At 40.2% G+C, this 18,782-nt stretch overlaps 1 protein-coding gene across 1 annotated transcript in view; it reads left to right on the forward strand.

Annotated features, from left to right (window-relative positions):
• The window catches only part of FREM3 (FRAS1 related extracellular matrix 3), a 62,694-nt gene that overhangs the window by 22,958 nt on the left and 20,954 nt on the right, over nt 1-18,782 (forward strand). Inside the window, 6 exon segments of the mRNA XM_085313150.1 lie at nt 1-1,511; nt 1,564-1,713; nt 1,715-2,656; nt 2,658-3,680; nt 3,683-4,863; nt 6,698-6,789. Of these exon segments, the coding sequence (XP_085169276.1) occupies nt 1-1,511; nt 1,564-1,713; nt 1,715-2,656; nt 2,658-3,680; nt 3,683-4,863; nt 6,698-6,789 (4,899 nt within the window).

Here is an 18,782-nt window from a genome sequence, read left to right on the forward strand (position 1 = left end):
CGGGCCGGGGCCGCGCCGCCCTGGCGCCCCCGCGCTTCCCCTGCGCCTTCGCCCGCGGGCAGGTCACCTACAGCCACTTCGGCGCCCGGAGCCCCGGGCGGCACCGCCTGCGCCTCCAGCTCCGCTGCGACTCGCCCCGCCGGACCCTGGTCGTGCCCTTCGCGCTGGAGGTGGAGGTGCTCTTCCAGCAGCTGCGCCTGCTCAGCCGCAACCTGCCGCTGCCCGTGGGGAAGCTGCGGGGGCTCAGCCCCCCTCTGGACGGCAAGGTGCTGGGCTTCCCCGAGGGCGAGCCCGGCCGGCGCTGCCGCCTCATCCTACTGCCCCCCGCGGCCGTCGGCGCCGGCCCCCTGCCCGCCTGCGGGCGGCTGCTGGACGCCGAGGGGCGGCCCCTGCCCACCGGCTGTAGCGGCGACTGTCTGGCCGTGCTGCAAGCGGGGATCCGCYACCAGCGCACGGCGGCCACAGCCTCTCCCAGCTGGGACCGCATCCCCGCGCGGGTGTCCGTGCTGCCCACTGCCGGCCCTGAGGAGTGGGAGTACTTCCAGGTGCTGGTGTGGATCTGCAAAGGGGCTGACAACACACCACCCAAAACCAGGTTCTTGGCACTGCTCATGATGGAAGTGGACCAATTTGCGCTCACTGCCCTCACCCCAGATATGCTGGCTGCTGAGGACCTGGAGACAAGCCCAGACATCCTGATCTTCAATCTCGCCTCACCCTGGCCCAGTGACCCACTGCAGCAAGGCTACCTGCTCAGCACTGATGACCCCAGCCGGCCCCTTGCCACTTTCTCACAGCAGGAGGTGAGGGAACTGAAGATTGCTTACCAGCCCCCTACACTAGACTCAGACCAGGAGCGGCTTTTCCAGGTGGAAATGGAGGTGCTGGATTCTGACAGTGCCTTCTCAGAGCCCTTTGCTTTTGTGATGCTAGTGAAGCCCATGAACACACTGGCTCCTGTGGCCATTTTCAGTTATGTGGCTGGCCCTCAGCTGATGCCCTTTGAGGGCCAGTCACAACCCCTGTCTGGCAACCTGGAGATCAGTGATGAGGACAATTTGAAAGAAGTGAAGGTCTGCGTTACACAGGGCCTCCAGTATGGGGAGATCTACGTTCWCGGCACGCCACCCAGCCGCAAGTACTTCACTGCTGCAGAGCTGGAAGCAGGGCAAGTGATTTACCAGCATGATGGCAGTGAGCACAGCTACAGTGACAACATTGTGTTCCATATGGTGGATGGGCAGCACCAGGTTGAATTTCTGTACCCCATCACCATTGCTCCTGATGACGATCAACCACCACTGCTGAATGCAAACACTGGGTTGGTGCTGAGTGAGCACCAGACTGTCCAAATCTCACCTTTCATCCTCAGTGCCACAGACATTGACTCTGATGATCCTTCAATCAGATTTGTCCTGGTTGGGGACTCAATAGCATCCCCGTTGTACTCTCACTGCTTTGGAGAGCTGCTGCTACGTCAAACAGAGCCACCAGCATCTTTTGAGAGCAAAGGAAAGCGGCGCAGAATTGGACAGTGACTCCTCTGCCTTCCCCCGGCACTTTGTGGAGGACAAAGGTACATATGAGAGGGTGGTGAGTGAGTGGCTGCAGCAAGACATCCTCGATGGGAGGCCGTTCTTCAGGCATACGGGAGCTCACAGCACCAGCCTAGCAAYGGACCGTGTTGTGTTCCGTCTGCAGGACAGCAATGACCCCACCTAACAAGTCTGGGGATCACGTGTTTGCTGTCAAAGTGCAACCAGTAGACAATCTGCCACCTGCACTGTACCCAGGTAGTAGCCTGCAGATGACAGTGCAAAAATATCAGCTGACTCCCTTTAAGAAGCACAATTTACGGTATACTGACTTTGACACTGATGACAGGCATCTGAAGTACACTTTGCTGACTGCCCCAACTGAGGTGGATGAGAATCACTCTGTGGTCTTTGGGCGGATTGTGTTGGCTGACAGCCCTGAGACATCCATTACACATTTCACCCAGGCCCAAGTCAACCATCACAAGGCGGCATATCAACCTCCAGAACAGGAGTTGGAGATCACACCACGGGTAGTTCAATTCACATTCCTTGTAGAGGATGCAGCTGGCAATTCTCTACCTGGTACTTTTACCCTGTTCCTGCAGCCAGTGGACAGCCAGCTACCTCAGATTACCAATACAGGCTTCACTGTGCTTGAGGGAAACAGCTTCCTTCTCACCAGCAATCAACTGGATGCCACTGATGAGGACACAGATGCAGACCGGATTGTCTTCACAGTAACTCAAGCTCCAGTGCATGGCCATCTGCATTATCCGGAGGAGGGTCCGATGATACAAGGAGAATCTTTCCTGCTAGATGATGTTGCTGGTGGGCGTCTCTCCTACAAGCACAATGGCGATGAGTTCACCAGTGATTCTTACCAGCTGGAAGTGAGTGATGGAGTCCATCATGTGCCCATCACAGTCAAGATTGCTGTGCAGCCTGTGGATGATGAAAGCCATAGCATCACTCTCCCTGGTGGTCATAGGCAGGTGGGAGCAGCCCTTGATATCTTGGAAAATGGTGTTGCTGAGATTACCACATCACTTATCCAAGGTACTGATGAGGATACAGATGATTTGGTGCTGACCGTCATTGTGCAGGATCCCCCCCAAGCTGGGTGACATCCTTGTGGATGGAGTGCAATTAGAAAAGTTTACCCAGCACGACCTCATCGGTGGAGCTGTAGCCTATGCTCACACCAGTGGAGAGATTGGCTTGAAAAAGAGGTATGATTCCTTCAATCTCACCATCTCTGACCTATCCAGCAAATGGGTTGTGGGAGGCAGCACGCCGCAAGGGGTACGTGTGGCTGTCACCGTATTGCCTGTGGACAGCATTGCACCTGAAGTGATGGTTGGGGCAGAGCCATGCAGTGTCCTTGAGGGAGGGAAGAGTACTCTAACTCTGGATCAGCTGGATGCAGAAGACATAGATACTTCCAGAGATGACATCTTGTGCATTATCACAGTTCAGTTCACTTCAGGATATTTGGAGAACATCTCTCCAGCCCCAGGATCTGAGAAGTCTAGAGCTGGTATGGCCATTAGTGCCTTTTCCATCAAAGATGTTTGTCTCAGTCACATCAATTATGTGCAGAGCATTCACAAAGGGGTGGAGCCTGTAGAGGACAGATTCACTTTCCAGTGCTCTGATGGTATTAACTTCTCCCCTCATAACTTCTTCCCCATCATCATCATCCCCACCAATGATGAAAAGCCAAAGCTGTTTGTGCATGAGTTCACGGTGCTTGAGGGGATGAGCCTGGTAATTGACACCTCCATCCTTAATGGAGCCGATGTAGGCCTTCCTCCAGACAAACTGCACTTTGTTATTACCATCCCTCCTAAACATGGGCACTTTGTGCAGCWGCTGTCCACAGGCATTGCACCTGTTCACAGCTTCACCACGGAGGCAATCCAGGAGGCTTCCAGCATTGTGTATGAACACGATGACTCAGAGACAAAGGAAGATARCTTTCAAATTCAGCTGAGCGATGGGCAGCACACGGTGCAACGGAAAGTATCGATCATGGTGATCCCAGTAGATGATGAGACCCCCAGGATGGCARTCAACAATGGGCTAGAAGTAGAGAGTGGAAAGTCCAAGGTCATCTCTAGCCAGGACCTTAAAGCCACAGATGTATAGATTCAGAGGACAGGAACCTTGCCTACATCATCCGTTTGGCACCTAGGCAGGGTTTATTACTGCACCTCAACAGACAAGGGAAAGTGCTGTGCAACGTTACACAAGGCATGAACTTCACCCAGGATGATTTAGACCAAGGTTTTATTCGTTATATTCATGCCAGCCTACRTGGAGTCCATGATCTGATTAAATTTGATGTCACTGATGGTATTAACCCCTTGATAGACAGGTATTTCTATATTACCATCAGTAGCATTGGTATGGTCTTCCCTGAGGTGATCAACAAGGGGGTAGCTCTGAAAGAAGGTGGAAAGGTGACGCTCACAACTGACCTGCTCRGCACAAGTGATGTTAACAGTCCTGACGAGAACTTGCGCTTCACCATTACCTGGTCTCCTACTCGGGGCCATTTAGAGCACTCAGACAGTCCCGGGATACCTGTTGTTGCCTTTACTCAACTCCAACTTGCTGGCAACAAGAYTTACTACATTCATAGTGCAGAGGATGAGATGAAGATAGACAGTTTTGAATTTGAAGTGACAGATGGATATAACCCAGTCTTTCGCRCCTTCAGGGTCTCCATTACAAACGTAGACAATAAAAAGCCGATTCTAACTATTGGTAACCTTGTAGTTGAGGAAGGGAATACCAGACTGATCACCCCTTTTGAGTTGACTGTGGAAGATGGGGATACACCTGACTGTTTACTCCTTTTCACAGTCACTCAGGTTCCTGTGYATGGCCAGATTTTGTACAACAACAGCTACCCAGTAACCTGCTTCACCAAAGAAGACTTGAGCGAGAATCTTATCAGCTRTAGACATGATGGTACAGAAATCAGCCAGGATAGCTTCTCTTTCTCTGTGACTGATGGCACCCACACAAACTTTTATGTTTTCCCTGACACTGACATGGAGACCCATCAACCCCAGATGTTGAGGATTCAGATCAATTTGCTGGACAATAGGGTGCCACAGTTAGTGGTATACAAGGGTGCCTCCACTCTGAGAAGCCTTCCAACCGGGCAGTTAGGCTTCCTCATCACTAGTGAGGCACTAAAGGCAGAAGACCAGGACAGTCCACACAAACTGTTGAAATACAAAATAACAAATGGGAGAGAGCATGGCTTCATCATTAATACTGGCCTTGGAAATGAGAGCAGTGGAACATTTATGCAAGGYTGGTGATGATTATTGGATTTACTCRTAAYCATTAGGTCCAGTGAACTGATATTTTGCATTATATAATTTGAATCTTTCTCTGTTTCAGGAAATTTAGAATTCAGTGTCTTACAATTACAAAGTATATGCATATGCGCAGAATTGTACATACATGCATTTAAAAAATGAGGCTTAGTTTTACCTATGAAGGCACAATAGGAAAGTTCTGGATCTTATGTGTATTAATGTGTTTCCTAGTGTGTTTTAAATGTACGTTTTACCATGTGCGTAGCATGGTAATATTCATGAGGAGATAGGCTAAAATCTGAAACAGTGACTTACGAATCTGTCCCCAATGTCTTTTCCAAGTTGCTGTTTGTCTTCCTGGAAATTAACTCGTGCTCAAATATCACTGTTGTTTTCTAAGTATATTGCTTGCAAAGGTGCTTGACAATTCTGCACCTCCCTGGATCTGGTGTTAAGAAGGTGAGTGGGGGAAGCTCAGTAGTTTTGGATGTTCCCATTTCACAGAGAAAGCTGTGAACATAGGGAGGTATTTGGATCTGCTCCACCTAACCTGTGCTGACAGGAGAGGCTCAAAGGATGGTGGAGCTCAGTGACAGCAGTAGGACTCTTCATAGATCAGTCCTGTGCTGTAGCAGATCTCACAGAGTTTACTGGGTTCAGGAATGTCRTTCGCTCTCCAGAATAGTATGGTGAAAGCTTTCTCAAGGAAACTTCCAGTTGGGCCTTTGCCTCCTCAAGTGTGCTTTCATTATCAGCCAGAGGGACACCACCTACCAAATTTCTCATTAGACACTTTAACAGGAATAGAGCTCTCCATTATTGTTAAATGCTCAGGAATGTTACCTTTCTTTTGCAAGGGAAAACAATTTAGGAAGAGAAAAAGCCTTTATATCCATTTTATGAATTTATCTGTAGCTTTCAGGCAGATCCATAGGTTTAAGAGTATGATAACACAGGTGTGTATTTAAAAGTTTGCAGTTTGTCTCTCAAGTTGCAGTGTTGTGAAAATCATTTGTAGTTCATTCAAGAATGTTTCATATGTTTTCATTTGACAAGAAGTTCGCAAATTTGTCGTGCAAGAACAAGGGCAACTGGTAACTCCAGGGGAATAAGTCTGCTAATGCATCAATATTAGCTCTAGAAAAGCTTAATGCTGAATGGAGTATAAAGAACATTTAGAGATCTTCAGAACATGTTTGTGTCAAGCAAAACCACTGTTGGTGTAACTAAAGTAGAAGCAAAAGCAGATGACTTCTGGGGTGCAGGGGAGGATATCTGCAACTTTAAGGTAAGTGGAAACATACTGATGATTTTCTCCTATTCTCTAGGAATTTCAAATCAAAGTTGTACTGACTTTACACCTATTTGTGATTAAGAAGGAAAGCTTGCTGCATTCTCATATTTACCCTGATACACCTGCAATTCTTGTGTGTGTCGTAGCAAAACTTAAAAACATTGATTAAAGTGATTTTTGAAAGGTGGACAAATCTTTACTCCCGGTAGATACAATTCAGTTATAGCAAAGTAACTCTTCCTAATGTGCGGAGACAAAAAAAATTTGAATTTAATATTTAATTTTAAATATTTAAGGTAAAATCATATCTCATTGTYTTTTTGCTCTCATTCTTTAATAATTAAATTCATATTGTGTTACTGARCACAGACCAACATAAAAAGTCCTGCCACAATATACAAGTTTAGTTGCTGATAGTCAACAAGTTATCCAAGTTATTAGTAAGTAATCAAATCCTTAAGTTAAAATGGATTAAGTTCTACATTATGTAATGTAATGCTATGATAATTCATTTTAAATGTCCCTTTCTTAGCTGATATTGATGAAAYGAGGATCAGCTACATCCTGAAAGAAAATGATAGTGCTACCAGTGACATCTTCTATTTCTCCATTGAAGACAGTGGTAAGATTAAGATGCTTATGTATACATATTTTAGAACTGCACCATCTGGGGGATTACTGACATTAAATAAACAAGTAATATATTATTTCTTTGTAAGTAGCATCTAAAACTGCCATGATAGTAGTCCATGGCAAATCAGAATATTTTATTCATTTTGATGTATATTGTCACAATTAATGCAAACTGCATGGCAAACTATGACCTCTTAATGATATGTACTGTTCATCATTGTATTGCTAATTATAGTCACAGTCCAGGTACCACTGTAAAGCTGTGTTTAAAAGATTTTTGCTATGAACCTATCCAACCTATRTGCCTGAGAAATAAGCATTCTGTTATGGATTAATAACCGTTCCGCACTCGGATTAGCTGAGATACTCTGATTAGCTGAGATGGTCACATCTGTTTTACGACTTAGAGATGAGTATGAGAGGCTTGGATGTCACTTCTAGTAGTTTCTTCATACTGTGTCTATTGCAGYGTTTAAGATCTTCAGACAGTGCACTGAGGGTATCTGTTAGCAGAACAATGAAATGTGGCTGTTGTTTATTTTCAGTTTTTCAAAAATAATTGAACATTTGGAACAAGTCATTTGTTATTGACATTTTGCTCATGTAGGAAAGATGACATAGCTTAAGGGAAATTAAAAACATTTTCAGCCTCAGCCCAGGTTCATGGGAATCCTGTCAGGGCTGAGTTTCTCATGTTTACAAACAAAGATGGAACAGAAGGCAGCTGGAAATGCACAGTATCCGTATTTAAAGAAAATTATTTCCTTCTAGTTAAGATTTTGGTAAGCAAATCATTTTATTCAGCTATAGTTACACTGGCCTTCAGGAAACAGGAAGATCTCTGTTTCATAATCRAAGAATATACCCAGCCATGCCTCATGGCTGGTACTTTATATCCTTGGCAGCTTTACAGTTGGAAAGATCTTCTCTTTTAGGAGCCAGTGGAGTAATTGGGAAACAAAGCTATGACAGACTGCAAAGGGCTTTTGGTTTGTGCTTCCTTTCGATATGCTAAAAGGAAAAGGTTGAACCTCAGCCAGCTGAGGGGGATTGGAAAAAAAAAAAAAAAAAAAAAAAAAAAAAAAAAAGCTAGATTTCGCAAGACAATTATCTTCTAGCTTTGCAGCTGATGCAGTTAAAAACGAATAGAGCTATTCGTTTGAGAAAGATTGGAGACATGTTCCTTGTCTCGTCTCTAACATTTCACTTAGCATGCAGCAGAAGGTGCTGTGAACTGCGACCTATGCTCCTTACAGACATCTTATTTTGCTGTCAGTTGATGAATATACAAGTCTTTGGCTGTGGCATGATTAAGTGGAGTAATGTAAYAGTGATGAGAAACAATGAAAAAAAGAATTACATGACAGAATAGATGGTGATTTTTATTCCTTATACASCAAGGAATAAAAGGGAGTCGGTTACAAGATGTTTTCATTAACAGTGCTCTGAGTCTTCACTAAACRGTATGATTCTTTAGCTAAATAATCATCTCTGCTGCAGATATCACAAAACAGAGTAAGCAAAGCTGTGACAAATGTGTGTGCAACTATGCTTATGAATGAATGTATTTACTGACTGTAGGGATTTTTGTATCCTGGTGTGATAGGTGCAACTACAGGAATACATGGCTATTGTCAATTAGAAAGGTGTTTTAAGTGAGTAACATCTAGATACTTGCTTGAAACTTGTTTGGTGTGGGAAATGGGGTTGAAAAGTCAATGCTGTCATTACTATCATAGCACAGGGAAATGCTTTTAAAAGAAATTCTGTCTGGATTAGGCTTTTGTTGGTTTTGGTGCTTAGAAGTACATTAAACATATTCTCACAGGAGCATTTACCTTCCAAAGCAGTGCCTAAAGGAAGGCATGATTGTAATAGCCATTGTATGAGGCAGGAAAAAATATCYGAAGGCCCAGCAGGAGGAAAGAATGCATGCTGCTTTAGCACAGTTTGCAGCTATTTAAGCAAAACTCAAGAGAGAGCCTGCTATTTTCTGTATTTTTATGTTCTAGCCTAGTGAGGAATCCTCTTAAAGCATTTATTTTTTTCATCAGTACAGAAGAAACTCAGACCAATGGAATCAGTGACTGTACTGCTATTGTTAAATGCATTAAGCACGTGTGAGGTGAAAATGCAGGTGTTTTGTATCTTGTTACTTCTTTTGCACTGAGAGTAAAGTTCATTCAGACAAAAGCATAATCCTTTAAGGTTACARTGTACCTTTTTGAATAATAGCATTTTTTTTTAACCTGAGGGTAGGAAAGATTCCCTTAGGTTCCTTATCTGGATAACTACTTGTTCTGTTGTAGAAGGAAATTACTGGCAAAGTTTWAACAGTGATATGTATGAGATACATGGCTGTTTTCAGAAAAGTAGATCTCTCTGACTGGAGGAAACTGTTCCCACAATTAAACTGAAGGTTGTGGCAGAAATACACTTAACCAATTAATTATGGTGCCCACTGGCAGATGTGAATTGTGCATGTTCAGTCTTGAGCCTGCAGTTCATTTCACAGACCAAAYGATGGCAAAAATTGAACACAAATAGGTAGTTTCTTAATATTTTCTTCTAGACCTGAATATAATCTGTTAAATTTGTTCAAAGATGTATGATGAGCAGTTGCATGTGGTAAACTCAGAGCTGGTCATTGTTGACTGTTGACTTCACTATATTTGATTTAGGAAACTTCTCCCTCCCCTCTTTTCTCCCCATGTGATTTTCATGCAAAAATCAGCACTAACTAGTGCCTCTCCACCTTGTTTTATGTTCAGYCTTGTTTTGTATGAGTAACTCTCTGTTATTTAGCTGGAGAGTTCACCTTCTTTATTTTGTAGTTTTTAGTACACTTAACCTTTTGACATTCCTGTCATTGCTGCCCTCCAGACCTTCCCCCCCCCCAATTACTATTGACAAAACAGTAATGAGAGCTTACTGATACAGAAAGCTGCAAGATCTTGTTAATGTGAACTTTGTGAGACTGGTTCAGGCTTCTTTCAAACATTGTGTGGAATGCTATTTTAAACCTAGAACTCCATTTGCATAAAGGAATCCTACTGAAATGCACTAAGGAATATTTGCAGACCATAAAATACTAAAGAAAATTCTGTATGATGTACTTCTAGCTATTAAAAAGTCGATCTTTAGAAAGAAAAAATTAGAAAATGCTTTAAAGTATTAATTTGTTCTGTGCATTCTGTTTGTGGTCCCAGGCTGTAGGGTGAAATTCTGCTCCTGCTAAAGCTAGTGGGAGCTTTGCTGTTCGTTTTAGTAGGTCTGGGATTTCGCTCAGAAGCCTTCTTGCACAAATTTGGTGCTACTGCAGATAAACAGTAGGGGAGGAGAGGAGTGAAAGCGCTAAGGAAATCCTTGGAGTTTTCTAGAAACATATAGTCTTTCTACATTTTTTTTCCTAGCTGCTTCTATATCTTTTTCTTAACTTCTGCCTTTCAAAGACTTAAAATCTTCAGCTAGGGAGTTTGGATCGGAGTCTTAGTTTTCTGAAGGTATRGTGTTGACTGATGTGGGCTAATCCAAGGTAGCTTGCAAGCTTTTTTTTCTAGGCAAAGAGCATGGCTTTGTAATTTTGAATAATCTGCCAGTGTTTTGATTGAAGCTGGCATCTTAGAAGGTGCAAGTATACAGCAAGAAAGGCTTTACTAATTCTATGAGTTACAGAGCATGAATTGCTTTTACAGATTTTAATACACTCTCACAGTAAGTCATGTGCTCACTAATAACATCTAGAGGATTAAGATTACCTTCTGTGTGGTTTAAATAAAATTAAGTTTGGTCCAGTCACTAAGAATAAGTATTTTTGTTAATGCATGAAGTGCAAATAAAAAACCTGTGGGCAGAGTAATGTGGTGTTCTGGTTTTTGTTTTTATTATACAAACTGAAATATGGCAATTCAAATAGCTTGTTAGCAACCCTTAGGTTAAATCTGATCATCTAAACTGGCAGTGTGTAGTTACTGATCTAAGTTAATATCTAATGAGGTTTGTGTGTTAATGACCATGTTTATCTAATACGATGATTTCATTTTACAGTATGATTTCTAATTTTACTGATKATCTTACAAATTGGCTTTGTGTTACCATGTGCAAGTCAGTATTTCCTCTTCCTAAAAATGACACTTTTGTTAGTAGGCAGCTTTTGTGCATTTTTCTTCTCTCACCCACATATCCAAAAATAGTTAGGAGGCATGTTGCCAGTGTTATTTTACCACTTGCAGGCACAAAAGGTTTCTGATATAAGAGGCACAGAATTTCCAACTTCTGAGCCGTCTCCATGTAGCCTTAAATAAACGACATTTCTCCCAAAGCARGTTCATAAAATTTTTAGGGATTTTAATTTGGTTTTTAATAAATTTTGAATTTATTAGTCAGCAAGGATGTATGAATTCTTATACAGCAAAGTTTGTCAAATAACTTGCACTGCAGGAATCTTTCAATTTCAGTGGGAAAATGCTTTTTTAATGTGATTTTTTTGGTGTGCTCTCATTTGCTGCCATGCTTGACAGCACTGAATGATGCATATTCCCTATGTTGACCTCAAGAATGAAAAAACATTAGGTAAGTGCACAATCTGGTTGGAGATCTGTACTGGATTATAATTTTCCGTCATGTMAAAATGGAAGAATATTCGAAGTGAGAGCCTACTGTGGCTGCTTTGGATCCAAGCTAGCTGATACTKTCTTACAGGATTTTGGTGATGAAAAGAGAACGTACTTGTAAAAATGAAACCAAGCTATTTTCTCCTGAACACTTCTGTCTTTCCTGCATCATTAGAAATTTTAGCATGTCCATGTAAAAAATAGTGTTGTTATTTAGATTTTGATATCTGACAAACCCAGAACTCATGTACTTCTTTGATTTACCAGTCTTGTTTTCCTCATATTTTTTCCTSCCTTTATCAATGTTCAGCTCTTTTAACTTTTCTTTTACACTGATTGCTTTTGGTTTCTCATCAGCTCCTCTGTTGCTGTTTTCCAAATTACTGTCTTCACTTCTTCACTCAGACATGCTGGGTATTTACACAGAGTTATCATCTCCTTAATTGTGGCTTTTTTGTTGTTTAAGAACTTCAGTTCTTAAAAACATGAAGTTCATATTCATAGAAGCCTCATTACTTTCTGCCCTGTACAGAGATTCTTCTCTGCTGGATTCCTTAGTGTTCAAAGCTGAACCATTTATGCATGTGCAACAAGTAGGATTTGTCTGAAGTTTCAGYGGACACTCAGACTAGTATTACTTATGCTGTAAGCTGTCTTACTTATACTGAGGAAGCTGCTCTGTRTGTGACTAAGTATTGTGCAGCTGCTGCCCTCTGTGTTCTCATAAAGTTTGGCCATTTCCTCTGGAATTTTTCCTCTGGGACCTTGCAAGGTCTGGAGGAAGCAGCAAAGATGTCTTGGTGATTCTCAAGCTGAACCAGCTCAGAGAGTTGCTCACTCTCTAGCCATGAATCTAAATAACGAAATTGTATGTTTTGTTTATTTTWTTGATGGCTTTCTCTACTAAAAGAAAGACATTCTGACTCTCATCTTCGGGTTGGTATTACTGTATTGACTGTTTCTTTTTCTGATTACAACAGCATTCGAGGTTTAGGGTTTAGATTAGTTTAGACTGTAGTTGTATTGTTAAATTCAAAAATTTTAAAAAATTAAAATGTTTGCTAAAAGAGTGATTCTGGAGTTTCTGCAGTGTAAATGAGATTAAAATCAGGGCTCTGTAAATCCTGACAGTTGACTCACTCAGGACCTATTCATTATCATCATGATGAGACCTTCTTTAGACGATGTCAACTGAAAGGGAGTCTCAAAAATCTGAGAAAAGATCAGATTCATTTTGATGTGTGATCYTTTGTATTTCACTAAAAGTTTTCAATACCATAATGGTAAAAATTGAACTGTAAAGTATTAATATTAGTGATATTTATCATACTTTGGGCCACTGAAGTAATTTAATGGGAAAGAAAGGGATTTGTGCAGTCTAAGCACAAACTTTTTGACAATATTTTCTTGTCAGAGCCAGGACTATTGCAGAGCCATTTGCTCTCTGGTTTCAAATGAAACAAAAATTCCCCCCCAGAGTGTATGCATTGAATATAGTGAATAGTGTTAAATTTTTAATTTTTTAACTAGCTRGGATCTGCTGCACAGCTTCGTTCTCATAGTGTCTGAGATAATTGTTGGGGCAAGCCGGGCAACTACGCTTTTGCCTTCGCTGGTCCTCATCAGAGTCCACCCTTTTGTCCATGTTCAAAGACACACACTAATGAACCGCTTCTTAACACTACTATTTCATTTGCTGACAACATTTTCATGCAAGTTTAAAGATAAATATCACATTTAAATATTGGTGCCRGCATATGCAGCTATAAAGGTGCGTACTAATATGAAAGGAAACTGTAGTCATTTGAGAATGTCTTAAGAGTACACTGTAGAGACACTAAAAAAATACAAAGGAAATTGGCAAGGTTTGATACCTGTTTTTTTATATGTAGGGGATTTTATGGCTGAGTACTTGTTTTCAATCATACAAAACAGAGTACAAAGAACTCTGTTTTAACTCTTCAGAATCACGTACATTAAATAATTCCTTGCAAGTATTTTGTTATTGGACTAAAGCTTGACATAAAATTAGTCATTCAAACAAATATTTTGCTGTGTATTGTTTATCTGGTGATTGTACTAGAACCTACTTTTTGCCCTGCCAATGCTACAGTAATTTCTCTTGTACTTTAAGTAGGTTATATAAGTAGGCACTATATATACTTTTATATGTRTATGTATGTGTGTGTATGTGTCTATATATATATGTATATAAAGGTCAGTTTCTTCTCTTTCTTTAGCAAATGCCTTTATCACCTGTGGTGGCCCAGCTGCCTTTCTCATCACTTACGCGTAGATTTAGCTTCTGTCTTTGAACTATCTGCATGTTTGCTTTTCATTTTACCTATATTTACCTACAAGATCCCAATGAATTCTGTTTGCCTAGAATTTTTAAAATATACTTAACAAAAAGAGCTAAAACTATGCTTTCTTGCTACACAGCATGACTTACAATTTCGTTTCAGTCCTTTCATTTTTACTGTCTCCATCTTCGTGTCTTTTCTCATCCAAGAGCCTGTTAAAAAGCTTTTGAAGTCGCTGGAAGTTTTTAAGAAATCAAGTGAGCTTTGATTTAGGTCTCATTGACCCTAACTTTATCTGAACAGACGCAATAGTACAGGTGCTCAGTAGAYGTCTTCCATGTGCACAAAGTTTCTGAGAGTGCAAAGCAGCTGGAAAGTTTCTTGGTTACTGAACCTAAGGAATCATCTACCRTGGAGGGTGGCATATTCTTGCATGTGGAGTGCAAAAAAGAGCACCGAATTGCATATATTAAGCATGTGATTAAATAGTTGTAGCGGCAAAAGACTTTTTATCATTGAATTTTGTGGTTTGTTTTTTTTTTTAATAGATGATTGAAACTTTGCTTCCATAGAGCAGTTCTTTAGTGATTCTTGTCACCTTGTAACGATTGTTAATGTTGAGGTGAAGTACCCATGAAACCTAGCCCTCCGTGTCAGAGTGCACTAGTGAATGTTCTTCAGTGTTTTTTCTGTTTCGTTATTCATAAGAAGTCTAAAGAGATTTTTGGTTTAATATGGTTTGATATCATGAACTAATTCAGTCTTTTGGAGCTTTTTTTCTTTTTAACTATAGTACATGCTAAAGGTATTTTTTATTTTTTAGAGCATTATGCAAGCATTTTGTTTGTCTTCATTTTTATTGGTCTCCTAATGGTAGGAGACAAAATATGTACAGATTCTTACTCTCTTGCATCTGAGTAACGTTAGGGAAAAGAGCTACAAAATACAATGAAAGATTTCTCTTATGCTTTTGAGAGCAAACTAAATACTTGATTAAGATACTGCTGGTGGTTCTTACTAGCTAACACATTGCTGCCAGCTTATATATTATTATTGTGTCAAGCAAATTGTCAAATCAATTTTTGTATTTTTGTATAACTGCCCACAGAGATTACCGGGGCTTCAGGCTTCAAAAGCAGATTATTTTCCTGATTGTCACCCAAGAATGTAAGAAGGATGTGAGTTTCACAGATATGATCCCACTCAAAATGGTACTTACACTTGTTTAAAGCATAGCTTCAAGAGTATCRCAGGTTCATGTGCCATCCATCTGTTTTCTCGCAGTACCTCTATAACTCAAGAAAGTGAGACTGAGGTAATTAATTCTTTTCATTTGTTGGAGGATTGGAGCTTGTACATAGAGTTATTACAGATCAACTCTTACGTGTTAGTGCCATAACTTGTTCAAGTCTCCCTCCTCACACTCCGTCACTGGACTTTAAGTTTCTCTGGGAAATTCAACCAGTGCATTATATTCTGTTGGCTGGTTCAGTGCTTGCAGCAGCAGAGTTCACCAGGAATGTTAAAAGCCTAGAAGCAAAATCTTCCACTTCTGTAACTTACCAAATCCCCAAACATACCAATACTTTCACTGGAACATGATTTTCTTGTTTTTCTTATTGTATTACAGATTTTTTTTCCTCTGTCCTTTTAGCCATAAGACAAACCTTTGGAGAGAGCAAGACAGCATGCAAGTGAGAGCAGGAATGAGAAAGAAGGAAAATAATGTGAAAGGAAGAGTTCATGGAATGGCTCTGTTTTGCTGTTCCTCTAAGGTCACTGACCAGAACTTCTTAGTGTCTCAGTCTGTTTACRTTTTCTTTTGATGGTATTAACCTGAGAGATTTAAAAGATAATATTAATAGACTCTTAGAGACTTTTAGGAATTACTTAGAGCCTTTTAGGAATTAGGAAAAAACTATTTTTGCRTAATCTTTTTTTAATTGGATTTATGCACTTGTTTTCCTTTCCCATTATGGATGATTTATTGTGATGCAACTGTAACATGAAATTGTAGAAGCTCCGGTTTGTTATTGATTGTATGGAGATATATACATACACACAGAAATATGCATGTTTCAGTTGTTACTAGATAAGTTAAAGGAAACAACAAGATTTTGTAAAGGAGTCGCTGAAATACTTGTCACTGCTTCAAAACAGTAACAGAAATTGAATGGAAACTAWAGAATAACATAGCTACTCCAGTCAGCTGGTGTTGTGTTGTGAATACAGGGCAGCAACTAAATTCTTGCTCACAGCTAAATTCTTCACTGGGATGTAAGATCTTTCTTGTTAGGCAAGCTGATGTAGGTCAACCCCTTGGACAAATTTCTGCTATCAATAGATAAAATTAAATTCATTTTGTCTGCTTACCAGATATCATTAACAATATTTGATTTTGATTCACCCAAAGATACTGAGTAAATGTTTCTGAAGTCTTACACTATTGCTTTTGGAGGGTTATTTTGAATAAACACCTTTTGTGGTGCTCTGGAGCTTCTCTTTATTGCCTGCAAGATGTAGTTATATAAAAAGTGATTGTTTTCTTGAAACAGAGCAAGTGTCCTTCTTTGGACAACCCAGCCAGCATTCCTTTGTGAGGATATCAAAGGATGGAGTGCACAGAAAGACAGTGTCAGTGTGGGAAGAATCCAAGAACATCGAGAAGCTGTAGAGGTATAAAATTAAAAGGAAGCAAGGAAGAGGCTGTTGTCAGTTTTTTTAATACTGATACCTATCARAAAAGTTTTGGCTTCTGTAAGGGTCACAAAGAGGCTTCAGCTTGTTACACTGTTGTGGAACTTCAGCCAGCATCAAGCTAGCTTGAGGGTTCAAGAAACCGTACTATTGCTGTCTTTCATCATGCTCTGCTCTTCCTACAGCTCTGTAAAATGGCAACGTGGCAGTGTTTTTTATGACTGAATGCGCTTGTCAGCAGGTGTACGGAGGGAAGGGATAAAATTTGGACCAAAGTTTGGAAGAATGTTCTAAAATCTGCATGGCCTGAAGCATGAAAAGAGCTGTGTCTTACATTTCTGTTCTACCTCTTGGCACTTCTCCAGAATTCAGACAAGAATCTGTGGTGTCTGGTGGTTGGTTTTTCTATTTTTATATATGAATTTTAGCTACTGTATTCATTTCACTTCTCCGCACTGTGCTAGCATCTACAGAACATTTAGCATACTACCATTTCAAAAGCTTATAGCAAAGTCTGCTAGGCATTTATATTCTGTTGATAAAAGGCTCATTGTTAAAAATCATATTCTGTTTCTCATTCTTGTGATAGTTTAGAGTTCTGGCAAATCATTTGTATAGGTAACCAGAGATGACAGCTTGTGAATCAGTTGATAGCTTTTGAAATACTGATACTGTGAGAAAGCATAAATTAAATCTTATGCATTAGGTTGGATTAGGATCAAAGCCCAGATAGACCATAACTATACACAAGATGATGACYGGGGAAGTAATTGCTAATGAAGAATTTATGAGGTAAGTTTTGCCAGTTTATCTGTACAAATAGCTTGCAGAATTATTTAATGTATTTATTATTGTGATGCATTSATAAGAATTCTCTGGTAAAATAGTCTGGAGTGAGGTATTGTTCATAAACAGATTTATCATAAACTAATAAAACTGCACAATTTAGACTGTCTAATTGAACAAATTAGTTGGTATTGCTTCTTCTACAGTGGTCTATGTAACTAACCTAAAAACAGAAATGAAGGTGATTTTTTGGAATATAGCTTTTAATGTAGTCAATACAAAAACATAAGGTCATGGAACATTCTACAGTTCCTATGATTTCTTTCAGGCCAAATACAGTTCAGCAAAGCAGAGACTTTTTCTCATTAGTTTCATCTGTAGATATTTTTCAAGGAACACCTGCCACATTTTACAGACAATATATTTGCTTAATAGTCTTTTGCATAATAAAAATCCAGGAATGCTCCTGGACAAAAAAAATGGCAAAGAAGTTTCTCGGTTTCTTTTTCATAAAGGTATTTTCTGAGACAAAATTGGTTAGCCCGAAATTTAGTGTTTTCCACCTGTTCTAGTTAATATGAAAAATTATTCAAGGTCACTTTTCCAGAGACTGTACAAAGTGTTGTTATCAGAAACACTGCAAAAGAAAACAAGAGGCAGTATCTCTGCTTACACTTTCAAGTGTCTGTCTTATGAAGTCTTAAAGTGCTCACTCTTAGCTTTCCTCAGGGACGGGGCGGGGGGGTTGTTTTTTTCTTTTTTCTTTTCTTTTCTTTTCTTTTTTTTTTTTTAACATCTCCTCAAGTTCCTTCACTCTCTTTCATTTACTTTCTCTTCTTTCTCTTTTTTACTTTGTGTCTTTCCAAACACAGGAACCTTTATAAGAAGTAATAGCTAGTGAAATTTCTGCTTCTCATGTGTCTTGTATGTATATTTGCCGGATCATAGGCCTGATTTTGGGGAGATTGTTACTGCTTGAGCTTCTTGATTACATGCACATGCTTAATTTCTTATTGACATAAATTAAATGAAGAGTAGGAGTTAGACCTAACTCATAATATGCAGGCTGTATAAGAATATGTATCTGGGTGACCTCTGATAAATTTGGTTTGTACCTCTGTGATGATACGAGGTTTCTTTAAAGGACAACTGGAAATTCTTCAGATAGTGGTAAGCAGTGCCTTGGTAGCATGTATGCTTCCCTGTCCCAGCTCCCCTTCTTGAGCCCCCAGTTTTTAATTTTTTCCATCCTCTTCTAAAAGAGGGAATGTTTCTGCATAGGCCGTGTCATGGCTAGACTGCACTTACCTGTGAGTAAGGTAATAGGGGGCATWAAAGGTGTCACCATAGAAGATGGCAAGAATTAGACAATCCTTAGGAAACACATGATACAAAACTACATTTCTACTGATGTTTCTCCTAATTATACTGTTAAATGCAACTCCACTCTATCAGCAAAACCAGTTTACTTAKCAATGCAGTGATGATTTGCTGCAAATACTGAATAAAAATTTCTAGGCTTGTTGCAAACTCTTATACATCCATCTCTAAATTTTATGAATTTCTTCTGAAGTGGTTTCTGT

This window comes from Rhea americana, unplaced genomic scaffold (assembly GCF_003343005.1).
Source record: "Rhea americana isolate MKP2758 unplaced genomic scaffold, rheAme1 scaffold_38, whole genome shotgun sequence".
Taxonomy (NCBI): domain Eukaryota; kingdom Metazoa; phylum Chordata; class Aves; order Rheiformes; family Rheidae; genus Rhea; species Rhea americana.